The 24,705-nt window shown below is 46.9% G+C and overlaps 1 protein-coding gene across 5 annotated transcripts in view; it reads right to left on the minus strand.

Annotated features, from left to right (window-relative positions):
• Positions 1–24,705, minus strand: part of PTPRT (protein tyrosine phosphatase receptor type T) — a 1,014,822-nt gene that overhangs the window by 165,116 nt on the left and 825,001 nt on the right. For 4 of the 5 annotated variants that reach the window (XM_012781110.3, XM_076011129.1, XM_076011128.1 and 1 more), the window contains one exon: positions 24,534–24,570. In XM_012781110.3, coding sequence (XP_012636564.2) covers positions 24,534–24,570 — 37 coding nt within the window. Of the gene's footprint in view, positions 1–12,184; positions 12,242–24,533; positions 24,571–24,705 lie in introns of all 5 variants that reach the window. The other variant, XM_020281830.2, reaches the window with a different exon arrangement.

The following is a 24,705-nucleotide window of genomic DNA, read 5'->3' on the forward strand; positions in this document are numbered from 1 at the left end:
TGCATGGGGGGCCCGGAAACACAGCCTACAGGGGTCACCTGCATGTCCCAGCGGGACAGGGCAACAGTGAAGGATGAATGGGAGATGAGATTGGCCCAGGGCCAGCCTGTGCTTCCTATGAGCAAGCGGTGCTAGGCTCACCTCTTTGCTGCTTTTGAGAGGTGTCTGGACTTGTAAACCAAAGAGAACATTCAGTACTATGTCTTGATTTCAGCAGAGTCAAAGCTGAGATGGATAAATTGTGGGCTGGCTTTTAGGACAGCCAGGTGTGAAACTGGGTTTTTCCAGAAGATGGAAACAGAAGGCTTAGGATACTTGACCACATGGGAAACACTGATAGGATTAACAACAAAGAGTTAACACATATTCAGGGCTTTTACTACAATCTGGGATGCCTTTTTAAGCCTCTTTATCTATTTGAATTCTCATTACAATACTACGGAGCAGTTCTATCACTATGCCCATGTCAGAGATGGGGAAACTGAGCCTCAGGGAGATTAAGTAGCAGGAGCAAGCAGGAGAGCTGGGATGTGGACCCTGGCAGTCTGGGACAGAAAGTTATTCTCCTTAAACTATTATGCTACCCTGCCATCTCTCTAATAAATAGGGAGAGAGATTGCTCAGCAGAGCAATGTGGTTGTCTTTCCTCAAATATCTGGAAGAAAGAAGCAGACCAGTATTTAGGAGATCTAGAATCTTCTCTTGACCAGCCAGATTCAAACCTTCGCATTTATGCCTGTCCATGCCGAGTTTGCCACCTGCTGTATCATGCAGTTCCATTCATAAGCCCTTTTTGAAGATCACGTCCCCTTGTGCCCTCGCACCCACGCGTCATATTCTAATATCCAAGGGATTGATGAACGTGTCATGTGAATCTTGTTACACGGGCCAAATTATACAGGCTTTGCTCAAATGATATTTAAACTTGACCTTTTTAGCTTAAGTTCCCTCATCCTTTTCGCTTTCCTTGTATATCAACCACCATCTCCAAGCCCTTTATACACTGAATTTAGTTTTATTATTAATCCCTGGGCTTTCTCTATAATACCCTTCTTGATATTTAGCAGTGAAAGCACCCCATGTAATTCCACAGGGAAGCAAGTCTCGCTCAAGTTTAGGTGACCATTTTTTATGCTCTGCTTCTCATACTTTCATACGCTTTCTTTGAACTCACTATGACTAATTTTTTTTTTTTTTAAATTGCGGACTCCCTCCCCCATGCCTCAGAACAGTGCCTCCCTCACCAGATCTGGTTGGTAATGGAGCACTTGAGAAGGATTATTCCATCATTCTTCTAAGTGACATCACCTAGGATGTTTCTCAAGTAATAAATAAATTGCCTCAATTCATCACATGACAGTAATTGCTTTTAGCCACGATTTAACTCAGAGTCAATGTTAAGTAGCTGGAAAACACTACAGAGATACAAGTCTTTCCAAGGCAGCCCTACCCTTGCTTTGGAAAAGCATTTAATAAGTGCCGAGTTAAGTGGAAAGAAGACACACATTTCTAATATCTCAGACTCCCTCAATATTACCCAGCCGGTCCTAAGAGGTTAGAATTGACTCCATCACAGCCTATACAACTAAAACCGCTAAATATTGCTGACAGAAGTTGCCCTCGTGTTCAGCCTCAATTGAAGGTTAGCACCTTGCGAGATGGGAATAGCTTTAATTGATTGTTTGAAAGCACTCAGGCCACTCAAATAAATTGTTCCTCAACTGCTGATTCCGCTTGGTTCCACGAAGCTCCTGAATCTGTGTTTGCAGGTGGACCTTGTTTTACACCATAAATGCTCTGTGTAGGTCAAATTCCAACTCAGTCATGCTGCACACACTAGGAGAGACGACTGAACGATGCTTTTACGGAGAATCTCTTCTGGGTGCAAGAAAACTCCCTTATTCTAAAATGCCTTTCATCCATTCATGTGTAGCAAAACGGGCATATTTAAGAGCAGTCATGCCCAACGGATGCCAGACACAGTCATTGTTGACACACCCCTTCTGAGGCATGTCCTTTTGAGTTTTTCATCACTGGCGGGCCAGAAATATGTTTATACTTCCCAGTGACCCCAACTGCTCACTCGTGTGCCCAGGAGAGGCCTACCCAAGAAGTAAGTGCGGCCAGGACTCAGCTAGGGTTAGAGAGAGGGTTCAGTCTGCAACTAGACTAGGACCTCAAGCTATGCCTAGATTGGGTATAAGGTTTGTCTAGGAACCTGGTATAAGGCACACATTGTAGACTGGGTGAGGTGTCAGGCCATGGCCAAGGCTAAATTTAGCAGGGATCAGGAGTCAGCCTGTGGCTGGGGCTTGGGCGTGTGCTGGCTGTCAGTCTGCATCCTCGGTGCAGGGTCAAACTGTGCCTACAGTTGTGCTTAGACTTCGGCCAGAAACAAAATTCAGTCCATGGCCATGGAACTAACTGGACAAAGCCAGGTGACCTCCACATGGACTTGGCCTCAAGTGAGATCCAATACCCTGGTCTCATCAGCACCAGTTCAACCCTTGGCGACAGAGGAAAAGGCCTAGACGTCGCCTAACCTGAGCAGTGCTAGCATCATGATGCTAGTGGGTACAGCAAGGTGCTGAGCATGGGAGGTAATTGAGAGACAGTTATGCTATCTTGGTGCTTACTGCTCAGCGGGAGAGGGAAGCGCACCAACAGAAAGTCAAAGCTCAGCATGATGGGTGTGAACACAAAGGAGGGCGCAGGAAAGGGCGTGCGTGGCTCTGCTTAGGCGAACCCAGACTGCAGACTTGATCTCTGCCAGTGGAGTCATCGGTGGAGCGGGGCACATCTCCGGTATTCCCGAGACCACTCAGTGGCCTCCCCTCTCCCCTCCCCACCTTGGCTCCCAGTGGTCCAGACCAGGCCCGCCTGCTGGTGAGGATGCAGGGCTGAGTCAGCTCAGCCGACAGCACTGGCTCCTGGCTTGCAGAAATCTGTGCTTTGAGCCCAGAGCCCAGGGGGCTCAAAGCTGCTTAGCTGCTGCCAACAGAAGCACCCACGGCCTGCGCTGGGGATTAAGGCTTTAGTGTGAAGAGCAGATGTAAGAGAGGAGAACACACACTCTTTAGGATGCCCTGCGGCAAAGTGATAGTCCCTTTAGACTCTCTCAGGCAGCCGGGAGGAGAGAGCGCATGGTCACACTGAACTGATTGTAATTCTTCCTGTGGAGTTCAGAGCAGTCCCAGGGAAGCACCGGGACAAGGGACGCCTTCTCAGAGGCGTTAAGTATAGAGAATACAACAAAAGTCAACCGGGGACAGTCTCCGGGTCGTATAATCTCACATAATCCCGGGACACGGACAGCAGGGTACCGCAGTCTGGTTGGCGAGGCAGAGGCTCAGGCCGGGGGGTGACCCGCAGTGGATGCCATGACTGTTCAAAGGCAGAAGGCAGAAACCAAACAGAAACAGGAAGGGTCAGAGCCAGAGTCCAGGCCAAACGTAGAATACCGTTTACAAGGGGGCCTCACAGGGGAGAGGGGATGGGACAAAGAGATTCTCCGGGATGGCAGTTCCCGGCCGTGGTCTCCCTGTAGTCTGTCCACTGTAAAGGGAGAGCCTTGGGGCTTGACCGCTGCCCACTGCCCAGCACTCAGGACACCTGCGTTTCCAAGTGTATGGGTTGCCCGTGGCTGTTGTTACAAATTACCACAAGACAACAGACACTTATTCCTTTATAGTTCTGGAGGCTAGAAGTCCAAAATCAAGTTGCAGCAGGGGCCCTCTTCCTCGGAGACGCTGGGTAAACTCTCTTTGCTTCTGCCTCGCTTCTGGTAGCCCTTGGCCATCGTTGGCTCAGAGATGCATCACTCCAATCTCTGCCGTTGCTGTCAGCATGGTGTCACCCCTGTGTGTCTCTGCCTTCACACGGGACATACTGCACTAGGGTCCACCCTTCCGACTTTATACTAACTACAACTGCAAAGATCCTCTTTCTCAATGAGGTCACTCTCACAGTCACTGGGGGTTACAACTCCAACATATCTTTTTTAGGGGGACACAATTCAACTCATAATAGTTGGTTAAGTGGAGCCGTGACCCAAGCAGGCTGGGGAGGGGCTACAAACAGGAAGGCTATCTTATCATTTCACCAAGTAAAATGCAAACAGCAGCAGCAGTCAGAGCCAGCGGACAGACAGCACGCGGGAAGACGGATGGGAGACTCCTGCTTGGTCCTCACTGAGCGGAGCACAGGCTTCTGGACAGGCAATACTTCCTCGCTGCCTCTGTCTGAGCTGCACGGCAGGGTGCCCCAGGGGCCAAGGCTCCCCAAGGCTCTTACTCAGAAACATAATTCAATTCTTTCCAGCCAGCTTTGGTCAAATTGATCCCTTACGGGGTGACTGCACTACCTGACCCAAAAGGGCAAGAAGGGGGAGGAGGAGCAAAGCTGTGCCCAGCTAGGGCAGCTCTGTCCAGATCACGCCTCTGCAACATGCAGCTGACGGCAAACATCAGAGTGCCTGGAAAGGAGAGAAGGTCCGTGGGAGGAGGAAACAAGAAATCTATAGAAGGATTAGTGGGAACATGAGCAGGATCAGAGAGAGGAGCAGGTAAACATGCGGCATGGAATTCAGATAAGTGCAACTAACCCAAGCCAGGGCAATAAAATCAGCCGCAGCGAGCACGGCATCGATTGCTGAGATTCCAGCCAAATCCACCATGAACATGTTTTCTTTCTTCTAGCCTGTGCCCCTTGGCTTTTGAAAGCAGAAACACTGAATTGCTGTGTTCTGTACTAAAAGCTGATCTAGCCTCCTCCCCGAAGGATGGGTGGAAAAGCAGCTCAGCTGTCTGCAGGAGGTGAGAAGGGTGGAAGAGGAGGCTGGTGTGGTTTTGGTGACTGTTGCTGGCCACAGTGGCACTCTGGACTGCGTTAGTCCTGAGACAGGGTCTCCCTTGCGACTGTCCATCATTCCTGCCCCCAGCCCAACCTCTTCTGGGCCAGCACTATGCAAGTCCAGTCGAGGCATTGAACTCAGTAGGACTGGTCCCAGCAGACTTGGGGGACCCCACCTCAAAGGCTCTGGAGTCCCAGGCTCCTCGTGGAAGCTTGGCAGGTGGGGCTGCATGGAGTTCAAATACTGGATTGAAAACCAGTGCTCAGTGACTCCCGATCAGCCTAACAAAATGGTAGAAGGTGAGCAGGCTGAGGTGCTTGTACCATCACAAGGTAGGGTGTGCCATGCCTGGCACATACTTTATCAGTGGTCAGCACCTGCTCATTCATTAGACCCTTCATGCATGTGTGCTGGGCACAGGGAAAGAGTTGACAGAAACCAAACAGCTCCAAGACAACATGCTTGTTGTACTGTGACTGCGCCACATTCAAGAGGATGACCGTCTCCTCCGGTTGCAGGCTGAGATAGTGAGGGTCAGAGAAGGCCTTGCAGACAGCAAGCTGTCTGAACTTGACTGCAGAGGGCGAGTTGGCAGACAGACCATGGATGGAGAGCATCTCAGCAAAGACGGGAGGATGTGGGAAGGCCGGTATCACTCACATGACCAGTGTGAATGGGGCACAGGGCGCTCAGGAGGAAACAAAGTCGGAGAGATGGAGAACGCGCAGGACTAGACAGCAAGTGGCCTTTGATTCAGGCTAATTCTCTCAAAGCACAAGGGCAGCCTTGGGAGCATTTTAATCAGGATCCCATTCTTATTTTTGGATGATCACTCTGGCTTCAGCGGGGAGTGTGTGTCGGAAGGGGGTCGATGAGAAGACAAGGAGACCAGTTTGGAGGCTGTGACACTAATCTAAGCAGGACTTTATGGGTCTCAGCTGTGAGGCGTAGCAGTGAGGAAGAAGGAGAAAGAGGCTCTGGAGGGATTTCAGAGACGCATCAGTCAGACTTGGTGGCAAATTGGATATTGAAGATAGGGGGAGAGAGAAGGAAAGGATGACACTGGGTTTCTGAATTTGCATTTAATCTCTGGTTTAAGAAGAATATCCCAGGACAGAAAAAGGTAGGGTGAGAGAGCCTCAGTCCTATATGCTCCCTGATGATATGTTCATCTGAAGGAGGCATAAACACCCACCTTCTACAGGAGGACACCCCATAAGGGATGCGACACCCCTCTTCTGTATTAAGTCTTTTGACTCAGTGGGGAGCTTGGTAACAGAAAGTGGGAGCCACAATGATGTAGTGGCAGTCTTGTGTCTGTCCAGCTTTGAACCTCTGTTGGAAGACTGTAGACAAGGACAGTGTTGTGGTGCACTTGACCCAGTACTAGCCACTGTCCCTGCTTCACAGAGTCAGCCTTGCAGTCCCCCAGAACTGCTGAGGAGGGTCCTCTGCAGTGACCAGCCTGGCTCCTGGATGTCAGCTGCCTCCCTGAGCTCCAGCCGTGGCTCTGCCCCTAGTCTGCAGGCACAGCCCTGGCCCCTGTGTGCTCTGGGACCCACTGAGGTCAAGGGAGACTGGAGAACACTCAGGCCAAAGGCTCAGGGACCACAGCATCCTATCTCCCATCTCAGCTCTCAGTCCTGCTCTTGCCTTGGGCCACCGCAGCTGCTGGGGTTGATGTGCTGCTGTGTCCAGCCTCCCACTTTACGTCCCAATTCCCTGGGAAGCCCTGATTCATGATTTCTCCCTGGCATTTTAGGTGCCCCAGGCCTGAGGTCCTGATGGGCTCTAACCTATCTCCCCAACCACCCATGTTTCTCAGGAATGACGGTCGTGCCCGAGTCTTACCAATGGACAGCTTGCCTGCCTGCTTCCTCTCTGGACCTCAGTTTCCTCATCTGTAAGATGGGTTTACAATCATTATTATGACAACACACATCTGAGACAATGAAATGTATTATCTCATTATTCCTCTCAACAACTGGCCATTGTTAATTTTCCCATTTTACAGATAAAGAAATAGGGCAACGGTATGGCTCCAAGTCCCACAGCTAGCAAATTATGTGGCTTCCGAGACAGAGTCCTGACCCATTCCACTGTAGTGTTTCCCAGTGCTTGGCTCGTAACAGGTGCTCATGGCGGCTGTGGGCACAGGCCATGGTGAGTGAGATAACAGACGTCTAAACAGACCTGCGTTAGAATCCCAGCTTCATTACTTTCAAGTTGTGTGATTTTCAGTCATCTGAGCCTCAGTTTCCTCCTCCATAAAATGAGAATACTAATAGCACCCTGCGGGACAGAGTCGTTGGGGAGTTTCAACGAGTCAATAATGTGAAACAGCACAGTCCATGGCATGTAGGAAGTATGTAATACGTGTTTGCTGTCATAGTGTTCTTTTCCTCATCTTGTTGGAGACCCCTGATGTCACAGTCCCCCAGAGCTGCCCCTTTGTGCCAGCCAGCCTGGCAGGCTGTGCCTCGACCCCCACTGCCTGTCTTCCTCCTCTCTTTGCTAGGGTCCCACCGCAGTGGGGGTTCAGGTTGGTGCTTCACCTGGCTCTCTTGCCCCAGCTCCTGTTCTCGCACCCTCCGCCAACCCCCTCCAGAGGGCACGAGCTCCCTGGGAGGGCCACTGAGACCCCAGGGCGTCCAGGCTGGCAGGGCCTGGGGAGTGACCCTAGGGAGGGTGCTGGGCTGCTTCCCTGTCTTCTCTCGGCCGGCACAGCCTTGCCCCAGAGGCTCACGCTCTTTCTACTTGGGTCCAGGATTGCAAACTGTCCCTGGGAGAGTTGCTTTAGGGGCAGTTGCAAAGACTCCCAGAGACCGTACGACAATCTAAATCCTGTCACTGCGGCAAGGCGCTGGCTTAAAGAATTGCCAGGAAAATAATAGAGAGTTTTAACATGAGCTGCCCAGGAAGAAAGGAATAATAAGAGGAGTTGTATCCAACACCTTCTCAAACCCAGAGCCGGGCGGGGATTGCCGCCTCTTCCCTGCGCCTGGCATGTGGAGCTCGTCCTTATTATGTCACAGAGGAAGAAGCTGAGGTTCAGAAAGGCTGAGCGATGTGCTCAAGGTCGCTCAGTTATAAGGAATAGAGTTTGGGCTCCAGATGACGGCTTGTCCCACGGCCCTTCTCCTTGTGGAGAGTTGACAGTGGGCACTGGGCATGGCCAAGGTGGTGAATCCAGATCTGCCCCTGGGGCAGCCGTCAGTACACCCACTCTGACTTCCAGACTGGACACTGCCAGTCTCCTCCTGGGCTCGGAGGCCCGGACCAGCCCTCGAGGCCTGGCTGAGCTGCAGGGGGGCTCTGAGGAGGCGAGGGTCTTTCCCCAGTGGTAGGTAGGCTAGACAGTCCTCTCAGGTGAAATGTTAATTAACTAGTCATTTGTCCACTGCAGACAGAAAAATGCCCAATCGAGGCCAGAAGTGATTTGCACCTTACTTCTCTTAGTGGAGGTACCCCTGGCCTGCACCCCTCACACTCAGCTGTGACAATCACATGCATCTCCACACATCACCGAATGCCCCCTGTGGGGGAAAGTGGGATAAAGGCAGCTGAACATTTACTGAGCCTCTACTCCGCACGTATGTGCTCTGTTCACCAACTAGGGACAAGATGATGAAGACCATTTTCACCTCCAGGGCTGCGCTGTCCGCAATGGTGGTCACTGGGCCACACGTGCTCACTGAGCACTTGAAATGTGGCGCGTGTGTCTGGGCACCTGAACGTCAACCTTTATTTCAACTAATTTAAATTTAAAAACTAAAACAGTGTAAATTACGTTCGCTCATTAAACACAGTTTTTACCTTTTTTGAATTATATTTCATTTTAACCCTTGAAAACGTAACATCTGAATTGAGAAGTGCTCTAAGTGTAAAATTACACACCAGATTTCAAAGGCATAGCACAAAAAAGAATGCAAAAATCTTTCATCAGTAGATTTTTAAATTTTGATTACATATTAAAATAATATTTCGAGTAGACCAGATGATCTCTGACTCACAATGGGTTGACTTACAATGGTTCCACTTATGATTTCGATTTTATGATGGTGTGAAGGCGATATGCATTCGGTAGAAACTGTATTTTGAGTACCCACACAACCATTCTGTTTTTCACTTTCAATACAGCATTCAACCAATTACATGCATTATTATAAAATAGGCTTTGTGTTAGATGATTTCGCCCAACTGTAGGTTAATGTATAAGTGTTTTGAGTATGTTTAGGGTAGGTTAGGCTAAGATGCTCAGTAAGGTTAGGCGTGTGAAATACATTTTTGAGATGTTATTTTCACCTTACCATGGGTTTATTGGGATGTAATGCCACCGTAAGAAAAGGAGCATCTGTATTTTAATAAATTATTAAAATTAATTTCACCTGTTTCTTTTTACTTTTTAATGTGACTCTTAAAAAATTTAACATTGCATACACAGTTCAAATTCTATTTCTACTGAGCAGAGCAACTCTGGAGGTTTTTTAATGGAGGATGATTTTATCCCCAGGGGGCATTTGAGAATGTCTGGAGATATATTTGGTTGCTGCAATTGGAGGTGACATGCATCTGGAATCTAGGGAGTAGAGGACAGAGTGCTGCTAAACATCAGGACAGCTCCCCCATGACAATGAATGATTCCGGCCCCAGATGCTAACAGCACTGAGGTTGGGAAACCTCACTCCGGAGCATGGATTCCTTGAAGGACAAGGCCCGTACATCATGGGGACCTGAAGAACTATGGAATTAGCTGGGCAAAGCAATTAAAGCTGTTATCGTACTTAATTCTCATGATTAACTATGACCAGGGGTATTATTATCCCAGCTTCTCCAGATGAAGATAATAAGGTACCAAGAAAAGAAATAACCGGCCAGGGATCACCAGGCCAGAAAGAGGCTGAGCTTAGAGCTGAACTCAGCCTAACTCGCCCCGAACGCCAGCCTGTCCCTGCTGCATGACGCGGGTCCGCAGCGCTCTGCGTCGGTGCTGATGTGAAAACAGGCTGCCTGTGCCTAGTCTAATATCCCCGTCACTCAGACCCGGGCAGTTATTATTTACATCGGCCACGACTGCTCCCAGGGGAGGAGCATTAACAGACACGCCCGCTGAAAGGGACAGCCTGCTCAGAGAGAAACTCTCACAGGTGCCTCACCCGTCAGAGGAGGCTGAGAGACGTGCGGAAATAAAACGGAATGCGATGAAATAAACCTGCCAGAGGAGGAACATTCGGACGCCCCGGAAGGCGGGAGGCAAGAACAAATGCACCTGATGTGGGATCGGCTCTGTTTAAAGAAAACATTATCTGACTGCGCGAATGGAATAGAGCCAGAGAACGATGGCCCGGCAGAAACGGAGCGGCTCGCCCACACTCGGACAAGCATTGCTTCTCCGTACATTAGGGGCAGGCACGGCGGCGAGGGTCGCTGTCCTCTGGCTGTCCATCTGCAGCTCCCGCCTCCCCCGGGGAAGGGTGAGGCCGGTGGGCCCGTGATTGTGTCGGGGTAGGGACTGGCATTGGGTGAAGACCCACTATGTGCTGCTACTACACAGGACACTCTCTACGGCTATCTATTAAATAATTTAAATAAAAGATTAAATAGTTTAATCCTTAATAGACGGTACTCAGTGTGATAAATAGTTTTGCAGGTAAAATACGGCTGTGCAACTTGCTGAAGGTCGTATAACCAGGGAGTGGCTGAGATGAAATTCCGGAGGTGCCGGCACTGACACACTGTATTAAGGTGGTACGGGGCAGCACAAGGGCGGGGATGAAATCGGGCCATAGTGGATGCCATTGAGGTTCTGCCCAGATCTCCTTTACTGGGCTGGGGCGTCTACTCTCCAGCTGCAGTGGGGTGGGTGGCGAACGGCTCACAGATGCCTCCTTCCTTGGAGAAGTGCCATCAAGCAAAGGGAACCATGTTCCCAGGAGGTCATGCACCCCGATGGCAGCTCCCAGCACATGGCTGACCAGATACCATGGTGTAAATGCCCCACTGCCTCCAGGGGGACCAACTCTGCGGTACACCTCATACTCCAGACTTCCCCTGTTCCTCTGGGCTCCAGCTGATGCAGGTGTGCACATCTTCCCTTAGCTTTGCCCCCTGCCCCACTCCATCCTCCTCCCTTTCTTTCTCCTGAGAACACTCCTCAATGAGGAATCTGCACAAAAGTCAAGTCTCAGGCTCAGTGTCCAGGGAACCCCGGCCTGAGACACCCACTCATTCACTAGCAGTGATGTTCCTGAGTTTGGGAAGGGCGATGGACAGGAGTGGAGGGAGGTATGGATGGCCAGACACACATCCTTACTGCCCACTGCACCCTCTTCCCCACCAGGACAAACTGACCAGTCAGGGATTGGTAGAGAGGAGGCCATTGCCTGGGCAAGGGCTTTGAGAGAGGTGACAGGGAAAGGTTTGAAATCTCCTAGAAACTTCCAATGGACAAGAAAGGGGCCCCTGCAGAAAAGAGATCTCTAGGTTAGCAGATTGTCTTTTGTCTCTTGGGCCCCACGATGGGCACCAGCCTCTGACATAGGCGGGCTGGGCATCCTTTGAAGAATGGCTCATGGTTGTGTGAAATGAGCTGTACCCATGATGTCCTTGAGGAAAGGGGCTGGTGTTTCCTTCAAACAAAGCCTTCTCTAGACTGTGCACACCCATGGCAGCTCATTTGACACTAAGCATCCTGTCCAGTCTAGAGCACACCAGCATGGAAGGCTCCCTGCGTGGCATCTACAATGCAAATGGTGCCCCCGAGAGGTAGGTATTGTGATCCCTACCTAACAGATAGGAAAAGTGGGGCTGAGCACGCATCATGGAACTTTTGTCAGGACAAAGGGAAGACCTGAGATCATAAGCAGAACTCATATTCAAAACATGGACTCCTTAGGTCAACTTTTCCCCAACCTCAGACCACCGCTCAGTTGTCACTTCCCCTGAGAAGCACTCCCTTGGCTCCGGGTGTATTTATTTTGGACACTGCCCACCTCTCCTTTGTGGCACTACTCCCAGTTGCACACTTATTCATGTAGTTTTTTAGCCAGTGGCATAGGAACGTGTCTTCTTTTGCTTATCAGTGTAACCCTCCGTTTCTAGAACAGTGCCTGGCACATAGTAGGTACTTAGTAAGCATTAGCAGAAGGGATGGATGGTGGAGTGGATACAGGGGTGGGTGGACGGGTGAATGGATGGGTAGGTGGGTGAGTGGGTGGATGGGGGCTGAGGTGGAGGCACTGCCAGTTTCTCCCTGGTGCACCTGCCTGGAGGACCCATGGAGTGTGGGCCACTCTCACTCCCCTCCCGCCCGCCCAGGGCTCTGGTGGTCACCTGTGGTGAGGAGGCAGAGTGGAGTCCCCGGGGTCACCTGGGCGCTGCCCATTGGTGCTGACCACAAGGAAGCCAGTCCCCAGGCAGCATGCAGAAGAGAAGGAGAGAAAGAAACACACATGAAAACGAGCGGCACGGTGAACAAAACTGCAATTCTTGTGGCTCTGAAGAGCTCACGCTAAACAGCAAAAGAACATCATGACTTAACAAAACAGGGCCTGAAATAGAGTCTTAAAAATGAAACAAGAGGAAGAGCCACCATTTATCAAGCACCCACAACATGCCAGGTACTTTTCCAGGTGCCTTACATACAATGTTTCCGAGACTTAGAAGAACTCAGAAAGGTCAGTTATTTTTATAAACAAATCTGTCATTTTTCTACCCAAACTTCTTTTCCCGAGTCTTCTCTTTCTTTGTAGATGGTGCCACCACCCGTGTAGCTTCTCAGTGGAGAAACCTGGGGGAGACCATTTATCCTTCCTTTTTTAATGACTTCCCCCTCACAATCAATCACCAGGCCTTATTAACTGTACCCCAGAAAAGCTCTTGGAGGTGCCCCTTTTTCTTTAATTTCATTCCCACTTAGTTCAAGCCCCCCTGTGTTACACGTGGGTTATTTACGTAGCCTCTTCTGGCCTCCCTGCCTCTGGCCTCACCCCTCTCAATCTGCTCTCTGCCCTTCACTGAAATCATCAGGGACCCTCACTGTTCCCACAATAAACACCACTCCCCCCCTCCACTCAGACCTGAGTACAGACCCCTTCACAATGAACTCCCTGCCTGCCCTCTGGCCTCATCTCTCTCCATTGCCCCCTCTGGTTTTCCTCTTGTTTAACAATGGAAATGATAAACAGCATCCCATTATCGACAGCCCTGCACCTTCTAGTCTATAAGCCTCACCCAGGTGAAGCACTTTGCATGGAACACATTCCCTCCTGCTCCTTCACTCAGCTGACAACTGCTCATCATTTGGGTGTCAGTTTAGAGCCCCTTTCCTCTAGACGGTCTTTAGTGTCTCACCGAATCTGGGATGAACCTCCCTCCTTTGTCTTCCCACAACACCCTCGTCTTCCCTTCTCATCCAACAGCCTCACCGTGGTATAAGCAGATGCCATCTCCTTAATTCTGTAGTCTGCTTGAAGGCAGACACTGTGTCTCATTTACTAGTGCACTCCTGTGGCCTTGCATTGTACCTGGCACATAGTAGGCACTCGGTGAATATTTGTTGAATAAATGAATGAATGAATGAAGAAGTGGTGAATCAGAGAATTTATATAACTTGCTCAAAGTCACAAGACTAGTCACGGGCAAAGACTACATTGAAGCCCTGGTTTGTCTGGCTTCAATGTTATTGCCCTTTCAAGCCCACCACTTGCCTCTCTAAAGAAAATCAGACTCAAGGTTGAAAGGTGTCTTAGGGTTGATCAAGGCTTGCAACTTTCTCTAGTGGTTCATCTACAAAACTGCAGAAAATTTTTAATGCAAAATGGAGGGAGAGGTAAGGCATCCCGGACCAACTGCTAAACAGGAAATACATGATTTCAAAAATAACACAGATGGCAACTTGATCAACAGCCGTGAAATACCATAAAATTTAACCACCAGTAAACAGTAATCATAACACATCTCCCTTAAAAATATGGGGAGCTTCACCATTTTTAAAGCACATTCTAAATCAGGGGTTAGCAAACTATGACTCATGGGCCAAATCTGGCCCCACACTCCCTGTTTTCTGTGTGGCTGGGAGCTAAGAATGCTTTTTACATTTTTTAATGGTGGGGAGGGAAGAAGAGTAATATTTTGTGACACATGAAAATTATATAAAATGCAAATTTCAGTGTCCATAAACAAAGTTTTATTGGAACACAGCTGCACTCATCCTTATACATATTCTCCTACGTATGGTTGTTTTTGAGCTACAGTGACAAAGTTTAGTCGTTGTGACAGAGACCATAAGGCCCGCAAAGCTGAAAATATTTACTATCTGGCCTTTTACAGAAGAGTTTGTTAACTCCTGTTCTAAATAGCTATTTTTTAAATCTTTTTTCCCCCCAACACTTTGAGGCAGGCAAGACAAGGACTGTTGAGCTCACGTGTCAGAAAAAGAAACAGAAGGCTTGAGAGAAGAGATGACTCATGGATTTCCACCTGGCTGCCTCCAACAGACTCTTCACTGTTCTCCGGCTCTGCAGACTTCTCCCTGGCTCAGTCCCGCTTCGCCTATCCATCTTCTAAACTACCACCAGGGTGTCCTTCCCGCAAAAGGCAGTCTGCTTAAGCACCTTGGAGAGCTCCACTATCTCAGGACAAAGTCTATATATGTATACACACATGTGCGTGCACACACACACACACACACACATGCACATACACACACATGCACGCACCCTGGGGCTGCACAGAGCCCTGGGTGCCCTGGCTCTGCTTGCCATTTCAGCTTCATCTCTGGCCACTCCAAACGTTGATGCCACTGGCCTGCTGGCCGTCATTCCTTTGCCTTGCCCCATTCAAGTTCAGCAGCATGTGCTCTATTTATTTATTTATTTATTTCGGCATTTGCTTTCAGTGATTTGCATATCTATCCCCTTGGCTTAGAAGACCTTTCTTCCTTACTCTCGAATCTCGTTCAACACAATTGTCACTGTTCTTTCAAAACTTGTCTCAGTGGCCATGCACTCTGAGAAAGCAGACCCTAAGTTGATTTATGTTTCCCTTCTCTGCACTACAGTGGCATCCTGAATTTACCTTCGTCACTTCCCTTATTGTACTATGTTAATATATTTATTAGTTGGTGCTCCCACAAGCTCCTATTTGCAGAGTGCTTATACTAAGCCAGGCATTACACTAAGCACTTTGGATATATCAGCTCATTAAATTCTTACATCAGCCTTGTGAAGTAAATGGTGATACTGTCATTGGCTTATAGATGAGGAAACTGAGGCACAGAATAGTTGAGTACATTTTCCCACCTAGAATCGAAGGCTGTCCAAATCTAAAGATGAAGTTCTTAATTTCTAGGGAACATGGGGCCACATATCAATACCAAGTTGCACTCAATAACTGTATTGAAAATGAAATGAACACATGAAACTCTGGTTCGGTATTATTCACTCACTAGCTGTGTCCCTTGGAAAATTACAAGCATTTCTAAATTTCAGTTTCTCTACCTATAAAGTGGGGGTACTAGTAAGTATCTCATGAAGTTATTTTAAGGATCGAATGAAAACCAGTTAAAACCTTAGTTCTGTTGGCAGGCCCATGGAGGGGCATCCCCACTCCACCCTCCAGGGCTACACCCCATGCTCTGCTTAGCAGTGATGCTTAGCAGTTACCAGGGGCGGGAACAGAGGACAGCTGGACAGGTGCAGGGATGGGAGAGATTTTTGTAGTGCGTGGAGCAGCAGAAGATAAAGAGATGGATCACGGGTCTCAGCAGAACACAAAGGGAAGCAGAACTAGACAAATATCTTACTTTTGTCTATATATCATGCTAGAGATGACTAGTGTCTACCAGTGTCTGGTCCATCTCTGCTTCTTAGGCACACACAAGAGTCCCAACTTGCAGTCAGGCTGTCACATGACTGGTCCTCATCAAAGCCAGGTAAGTGGAAGAGGCCTGAGTCATTTCCAAGTGAGATATTTAAGACCCAAGCATGGGTCCCCTCCATGCTTTCTCTTCCCCTGCTGAAGGGTCCTTTGAGGCCACATGTATTCTATAGAGATGGCTTAGCAACAAATAAGCCTTTGTGATACCAAGCTACTGAGATTTGGGTATTAATTTGTTGTTGCAGCAAAGCCTAGTCTATCCTGACTAATTAGCCAGAGAAGAGGTGGAGGTCTCTTGCTTTCTCCTATATTACCTGGTCCCCCTGCCATATCACTTTTTTACTGGAGGATTTTTTTTTTTTTTACTGGAGGGGACCCTCTCTCTTCATAGTTTCAGGGCCTATTCAGTGAATTTTTGTGTATCTGTCAGTCATTAGTGAAAACACTGAGACCATGCAAAGAAGAAGGGGCTCAGAATGCTGAGTGCCTGATGTCCTTTCAGACTATTTTTCCTTCTAAGGCAATGAATGCTGAGTGCAGAGAGATGCCACTGGGCTACAGATGGCCCTGGGGCAGACAACCCTGAAGACAAACTAATTTCTTGGTTTATTAGCTTCAATATGTTGTGGAAATGAAGATAGTGGAGGGTTCCCTGAGCATCCTCCCCTTCTGCTCCAGATTTCAGGACCTAGCTTGGACACCCCTGGAGACAGTACAAAGACCATCACACCCTAAAACTTCTATTATCAGTCATCACTGGAAAAGAGATATGGGACGGGGTTAACAAGTAGGAAATGGGGATCCCATCAGTGGGCCATAGCATCTCATCAAGTCTATGCTATTAATGAGATTCAAAGTGGTGCCATGGAGTCAGACCTGAGTTGCAATTCTGAGGGGCCTTGAGCTCTTTGTTTAACGCTTTTGAGCCTATTTGCCCTCATTTCTTGAGTAATCATGATGACCACTATTTGTTTAGTGTGTAATATGTGCCAGGCTTTACTTGTATCATATAGTTGTCACCTCATGTCAGTACACACAGACCTGTGACTGGCATACAATAGGTGGTTAATTTTTGCAAGCTCTTTCTCCCCTCATTCAAACACAACATTGAGATCTCATCAATGGGGTTCAAAACCTCCAATGCAGCTTTAATCTCTTTATTTCTAACTCTTGTTTACAGCCTACCCTAAATGCTCCCCTTTCCTGACTCCTGATTTTACAATGCTTCCTTTTCCCTTTATGAGATGCGCCTTCTTTGAAATAACAGATCTGAACTAAGGTCAACTCAGGTGTCTCAGGTCTTGAGTAGATAATTATTATTTCTCTAGTTGAGAGGGATGCATTGGGACTCCCCAGGTATGTGCTTGAAAGATGAGAGTGGGTCTTCACTTTTGTTTTTTTTTTTGGTCTCTGTCACACCAACTTTTGTTTTCCTGAGTACGGTATGGAGAACGGAGGGGTGTGTGTGTATACGTGGGAGAAATTTGAGTAAATGAAGAGAACACAGGGTAGGAGAAGGACAGAAGAAGACTAGAGAGATGTGCTGGCTGTTGTAGCAAGACATATATTAAAGAAAGGATTGGGATATGCAATGGTCATCTTCGGTTATTTTATGGTATACTTATGATATAGTTCTCTTCTTCCGTCTTCTCACAAAACCTGCAGGAAAATCTGTATTATCCCACTGACATTTTAGGACCTCAATGACACTGGGTGAGAGCAAAGGGGGCCAGTAGTCAAGGAGAACCTGTTACATTTGTGTAATTCTCACAAATTCTATATCACTGGACTTGGCTAGGGAAGGACAGCATCGCCCCATCCCAACCCTCCACCAACGCACTCTGAGCTTTCCTCTCTGGGATTTCTAAAGACTGAACAGCATCCAAGAGATTTCCAACGGACCTTCTCACTACAGCTGTTCCTTTCACCGTGATCCCTCATTGTGGGCCTACCCTGGCTGCCACAGGTAGGTTTGGGCGTGCTGCGGTCCTGGGTCCCTCCTGAAATCGCCGGGCAGGTGATGAAGAAAGGACAGTGCCAGAGTCAAAGGCTAGCACATGGATGAGCACAGTGCTATATGTGGCCAATAAGCTGTGCAGGATGTCATCTCAACGCAACGACCTACAGATGAAACTGTCAAGTGCTCCCAGCTGAGGCAACACCACCCCCGTCCACTGTCTGTTTCTGCACTTTCGATCTAGCCCGTGACTGTGTGACAAATGGCGGATGTGTAGACTCATATGGGAAGTGACTACAGTCCAGGTTTGGCTTTCTTCCTTAGGGCAAGGAGAGAGAGGACCTGTGCTTAGTAGGTCAGCATGTCCAAGTCTCACATCAGAGAATCAATCAGGAAGGAGGAAAGAAGGAAACTCACATTGCTTATCATCTGTTATGTTCTTGAATAATTAGTAGGAAACAACTAAGGATCTCAGGCTTCAAAGTGAAGTAATAGACTCATAGATGTCAAGTGACTCATCCAAACAGCTTGACTTTGGAGGCAGGATTTGAATACAGGTGTCTCTCATTTGCCATCATTCCATGCAACGTCTCAAGGAAGTTTTATGTAAGACAGAACTTTCCATCAGAATTGTATCAACGGGGGTGGAGGGTGGGGATTTGCTACTGATAGCAGATGATTCCTATATCTCACTTGGCTTCTTGTATCACCTCTGGTCTGTCTGTTACTCTGTGGATAAAAAAAGTCATGGACATATCACTGCTCCTCTGGGCCTCAGTTTTAGCATTGGTAAGATAAGGGCATCTCACTGGAGAATGGCCATTTAATGTCCCTGTCAGTCCCCACAGGAGTAAGAATCCACTGTGGAGAGAGGAGAGAAAGTGCTGGATAAAATGCTTTACCTCAAGCTTAGCCCTCATAAAAAACAGGGCACATTTACATAAAACTGTAGCCCAAGCCTCTTGCCTGTCGCTGTTGGGACAATGGTTTTAGTCTGACACCACCACCGGGCAGAACAGAACCACTGGTGGCACTGGCCCCTTATCCATCCTTCATTATTCTGGAGTTCAGCTTTCAGCTCCTACTCCAAGGGGGTTGCTGTAATGGGATCCTTAGAGAGTGTTTACTAGATTAAAACCATGGCTGTCTTCTGCAAAGCAACTCTGCAAATGGCTTTATGGGTTTCTGGATTTATTTTGTCTCAATGACTCGGCTCAGTTTGCAAATCAAATCAGAGCTGATTTTTCTAACTGCCACTCGGGTGCACCCAGCAGGAGTCTGCAGAGCCAGCTGTGTTCCTGTGACGGCTGGCGCCAGAGATGGGAGTGCTACTGTCTGCCGGCGGCCAGAGTGCTACCAACCAACAGCAGGAAGGCAGGCCACCATGTACCTTCCTGACCCTACCCAAGACAAGTCAGAAGAAGGCAAATTTTATTTTCTGGAGGGAGAAATGGCAGACAGGATCTATGTGGCCTCAGGGGATAATGAGCATAAATAATAAAGAGCCAATTTAGATTCATAACATTGAGGTTCTCTTCAACTGAAGTATTCAAAGATGGATACTAAGGGAGGATGAGGTCCCTGTCACAGCCGGACCCAAGCACCCAAGCAGAGACTGGCCGGCCTTCTTGTTAGTGGGAATTGTAGATCACTCAGTTGACTACCTGCCTCTGTTACTTTTACTCCTAGCTTCTAAGAGAACAGTCCTGACATGTCATATGTATTTGAAAAAATTGAGGCCATCGAAGAACAATGACCTGTTAGCCCTCCATCCATCCATCAATCAATCCATTAACATACTGAAACATCCATCCATCCATCCATTTATCCATTGAAGAATCCATCCATCCATCCATCCATCCATCCATCCATCCATCCATCCATCCACTTGTTCATTCAACACATTTTATTGAGCACCAGTGCATGCTAAGATCTGGGGATATGACAGTGCTCAACATAGGCACAGTCTTTGCATTTATGTAACTTAGTTTAACAGATTTATATATAATATATATTATATATGTATAATTTGTGATGCATGTCTTTGCATTTATGTCACTTAGTTTAACAGATTTATATATAATATATATTATATATATATTTATAATTTGTGATGAGTGTCTTTGCATTTATGTCACTTAGTTTAACTGATTTATATATAATATATATTCTATATATTTATAATTTATGATGAGTGTCTTTGCATTTATGTCACTTAGTTTAACAGACTTATATATAATATGTATTATATATATATTTGTAATTTGTGATGAGTGCTATGAAAGAAAAATACAGTGTATAATGACAATGAAAAATTGGGTATATACATTAAACTAGAGGTCAGGATGGTCTTCCGAGGAAGTGAGGTTTAAGCTAAAGTCTGAAAGATGTTGAATCTGTTAAGCAGACCCATATGGTGGCCAGAGCACTCCAGGCAGAAGGGGCAGGATGAGCAAAGGCCCTGAGCTTGGAAGAAGCTTGATATGTCTGAAGAATTGAAAGAAGACAGTGTGCTGGAGTGTAATGGATAAGAGGATAGATGCCTGGGTGAGGCTGGAGGGTAGGAGGGGCCAGATCCTGCAAGCAAGACTGGCAGGGGCAGGGCTTGTGGGTAAGAGAAAGCAGAAAAGTGAACAGATGAGTGCAGGGAGGGAGGCAGTTTGAGGAATTAGATAGGAGAATCTGTGGATGAGGGGACTTGGATGGAAGTAGACATCAGTTCTCAAAAAGTAACTGACCAGTATGGTTCCAGAATTGAACAACCATGTCAGAAACAACTTTTCCCTGGCCTGCTCTGTCCCAGCCAGAGGGACATGAACTGAGATACGTGGGTACCTCCTTCAGCAGCTGCAGCCTGGAGCATCTTCTGCCAGATGGGATGATGCACCTTCCACAGGAAGAGTTGGTTTCTTTTTTACTTAAGGTTCAACACCTCCAAACTCTAAGCATCCCACCACCACAAACTTCCATGTGCTCCACTTTCCCAAGGATCACTTTGGAGCTTACATCTTCCACCTGTGCCTAAGTGGAGCCCATCTCTCACCTTACAAATGTAGGATAAACACTGCTAATGGTTCTAAATGCTCCTCCTGCTCACTTGCCCTTTTTCACATTTCCTGTTTTAACTCTAAGAATAAAACCTGATTTTTAAATTGACCTTTTCTGCTCTCTCACTTTCTATCGCTTCCCCTTCAAAATCTGAATAATAGTTTTGTTTGTTTCAAAAACAAAACTTAATGCTTATTTACCCATTGGCTATGGTTTTCTCTCAACAGTTCTAAGCAGATCTATTCCCAGGGCTAGAGTGTGTCAAATAAAGGGCTTCAAAATGTCCTTTTATAATAGCTCTTGGATTTGAGGCAGTTCTAGTAACCATTTCCTATCCCTTAATCCAATACGACCAGTGTCCTTATAAAAAGGAGGAATTTGGGGATGGGTACAATGGTTCATGTCTGTAATCTTAGCACTTTGGGAGGCCAAGGCAGGAGGACAGCTTAAGGCCAGGAGTTCGGGACCAGTCTAGGCAACACAGCAAGACCCCATCTCTACAAAATATTAAAAAAAATTGCCAGGCACAGTGGTTTTCATCTGTAGTCTACTCAGAAGGCTGAGGTGAGAGGAGTGCTTGAGCCCAGGAGTTTGAGGGTTCAGAGAGCTATGATTGCACCAGTGCAATTCAACCTGGGTGACAGAGCAAGACCCTGACTCTTAAAAAGAAAAAAATGTGTGTGTGTGTGTGTGTGTGTGTGTGTATTTGGACACAGACAAGCACACAAGAAAAATGCCAGGTGAAGATACGGCAGACATCAGGGTGGTGCTTCTGCAAGCCAAGGAATACCAAAGACGGCCAGAAAACCACCAGAAGTGAGAAGAAACACATGGAACAGATCTTTCCTCGGTATCCTCAAAGGGAACCAATCCTGCTGACACCTTGATTTCAGACTTCTGACCTCCAGAACTGTGAGACAATACATTTTTGTTGTTTAAACCACCCAATCTGTAGAACTTTTTGCAGCAGCCACAGAAAGCTAATATAGATCCCTTGCTTTGCAACCTTCCAAACTGAACAGCACTAAATTAGATCCCGAATGACTAGTAGCAACATCACAGAAAGTCAAGGGTTAGAGACACATGCCAGAGCCAGATGCGTGTCTAATGTAAGAGGCACTGGGCTTGGGGGCAGATCAGAATGACGCTGAACGAGTGCTTGGGGCTCCTCCAAGTAGCAATGTTCTGGTTCTGCAGGATCCACACAGCTGACCACACTGGCTGGACTCTCAGGGTCAGGGACAGGACAGCAGCAAACTGCTCCATCATCAGAGCCCATCATTGAGCCTGACCTGGGAGCACACTCAGGAAGATGGATGCTGCCAGCAGACCTGTGAGGAAGGTCCATGGTGACAGAGAGATGGAAGAGCTTGGGAAGGGCTGATGGCCCATCTCAGAGACTTTATATACCCCTGTATGATTCTCAGTATTTTCCCCTGTTAAAGGAATACTATTTCCAGCAAGCCTACCTAGAGGGAATTTGATCTAGGTAGTTGGGGAGATGGGTCAAATATTGATTGCTGGCCTTAGATCCTTGACACAAACTTCTCATGGGGGCAATGGATGGAGTTAAATAAGGTTTGCCTTTAATCGACCCTAGATATTCCAACTGTAGCACCTGGCATTGATTGGACACTAATAAGACAGAGGTCTCCTCCCCTTTGCCCTCTCTCCACATTCCCCAAGCATCCTTCTTATCTGATGTGGTGCTGCATGGTGGTTGACTGGCATTCTGCATTATCTAGCTCTCTACCCCATTCCCAGGTATTACTGGAGCCCCGTTTCTTTGGGCTGAAGTGTTGGCTCTCACTAAACTGGAAAGCCGGGATGTAGATGCTTGGGCTCTCCAATACCTGACCTCTCAGAGCCATGCCTTGGGTTGGGCAGCTGGGCACTAGTACCCATCCATGCATTCCTGCCCTTTCACTTCCACATCTCACCTGCACACACACACCACCAAAGGAACATGGTAACCTGGAGACCAAGCAAGAGGAGACGCCCTTATGCTAAGGGGGAACAGAGAGATTTTCTCTCTAGTTCTTTAAATGCCACTGCAATTCTCCTTCACATAGGCAATGCAACTCTGGGGAAGCCAGACATGGTGGGCTTCGATGCCCTTTGAGGCATCAAAATTGCCAGGAAAGTATAGTTTTTGATATTCTCCCATTGTCCCCATTTGTACCTATTGACTGTCAGATCACATGTTCCCAATTTTCAGTTTAGAATATATGACCCAGAAAGGTACTCTTTCAAAGGGCTTACATCCCAGAGGATGTCCTTAGAATCCCACATACCCCACAGAGTGCAGAGTCCTCTTCCCGGTTTAGAGGCCAAAAGCTACCAGGAAGCCACAGAGTATATCATGGTGAAGGTTTCTCTGTGAGTTTCCTCCCCTTTCCGGTTGCTTGTTTAAGCTGTAGACACCCAGCTGTCCTGACTGCTGTCTAGGGCCCCGGTGCTACCCAATTGATGGTGTTCTTCTTTCTACGTTATCTGTTTTCTTCAGTGGAAAAGTCTGCCCAGGCCTGTGATTTGTGTCACATTTGTTTGCAGGCCATCAATTCTCCTTGCCTCACAGAGAGTGTTTTATGTCTATCCATCCAGTAGCCTGAGTTCCTGAGAGGGAACAAGTTAGGGACATGCCACCTTCTACGACTTATGTAAAATCAGGGTGACTTCTTATCACAGTGAGTCCTCAGTGCTTCTGCCTTCTCCTTCCTCCTGCATCTTCCTTTTTGTGTCTATATATTGAGCTGATTTTCTTTAGGGTTATAAAAGTCATGTGTGGTAGGTCTTGGTGCATGTTTTGTCCAATAGCCATAGATATTTTTTTTTTCTCTATCTCTCTGTCTCCCCTCCCCTGCCCATATGTGTGTGTATGTGGGTGGGTGCATGTGTGTATATATTTACATACATACACACATATAATTGGGTCCTGTCTTTGTTTATGGTTTATATCTATGGTTATTTTTCCTCTTATATTTATAATTTTTATCTCCTTGGAAGCAATCTATGAAATGACATATGCTATCAATAAATGCAGGAAACAGAATAGAACTGCCCTATTTTGGTTTTTGTGTATTGGGGGTTGTTGTTAAAAATATCAGTTCTATAACAAAAAGATAAACCTAAGTTCTAACCATTCAACCTTGAAAGAGGTTAAATGATAACAAGCCATTCATTGATTTTGGTTTTTTTAAAAAAGTAATAAACAGAAACATGTACCAATTGAAAAAGCCAGGCAATTCAATTATAATTAGGAAAACAAAAGTGATGAGCCTGAACAATGCTGCCTTAGTTTGGGGGATAAGTGTTGAAAATGCCAACAACATAACAATGCAGCATTTGTTTTCTCATTATTAGAGGCGCCAACACTAATCACCTCATTTTTGAAAGGCATATACCAATTGAATGAAGTACAAAACCCTGAAGATTGGATAGACATGCTTAAAGAAAAACACTCACGTAAACACAGATCCAAATACAATGAAAATATATAGCGGAATAGTATTCCAGTAAATTTATGCTCATCACTCCACTGATACCAGTCCACTCATCTATTCATCCATTCATCCATCTATTTAGTAAATATGTTTTGAGCTCTTACTATGTTTTAGGTATTATGCTGCTAATATATACCCTGGAATGTACGGTCTAGATGCAAATGACCCCAGTGAAAATAACAATTCTTTCTTGTTGTTTTCTGTCATTGTTGCCTAAATTTTCCCTGTGTGGCTAGAGAAAATATTACTGAAATGGATAAAGAACAGCTGAAGAGACAAGGACATGCCAACATACCTTTCGTAGCCAGACGAACACAGTTGATTTTGGTCTCCTGTGAACAACAAAAATGAAGTACCAGTTAATTAGTTGTGGTTATATAAAGTTGTTATATAAAGAAAATATACATATATATGCATATACATACATCCATATGACTTTTTAATTATAATTTTAAATTTGCCCTTTC

This window comes from Microcebus murinus, chromosome 16 (genome assembly GCF_040939455.1).
Source record: "Microcebus murinus isolate Inina chromosome 16, M.murinus_Inina_mat1.0, whole genome shotgun sequence".
NCBI classification, from domain to species: domain Eukaryota; kingdom Metazoa; phylum Chordata; class Mammalia; order Primates; family Cheirogaleidae; genus Microcebus; species Microcebus murinus.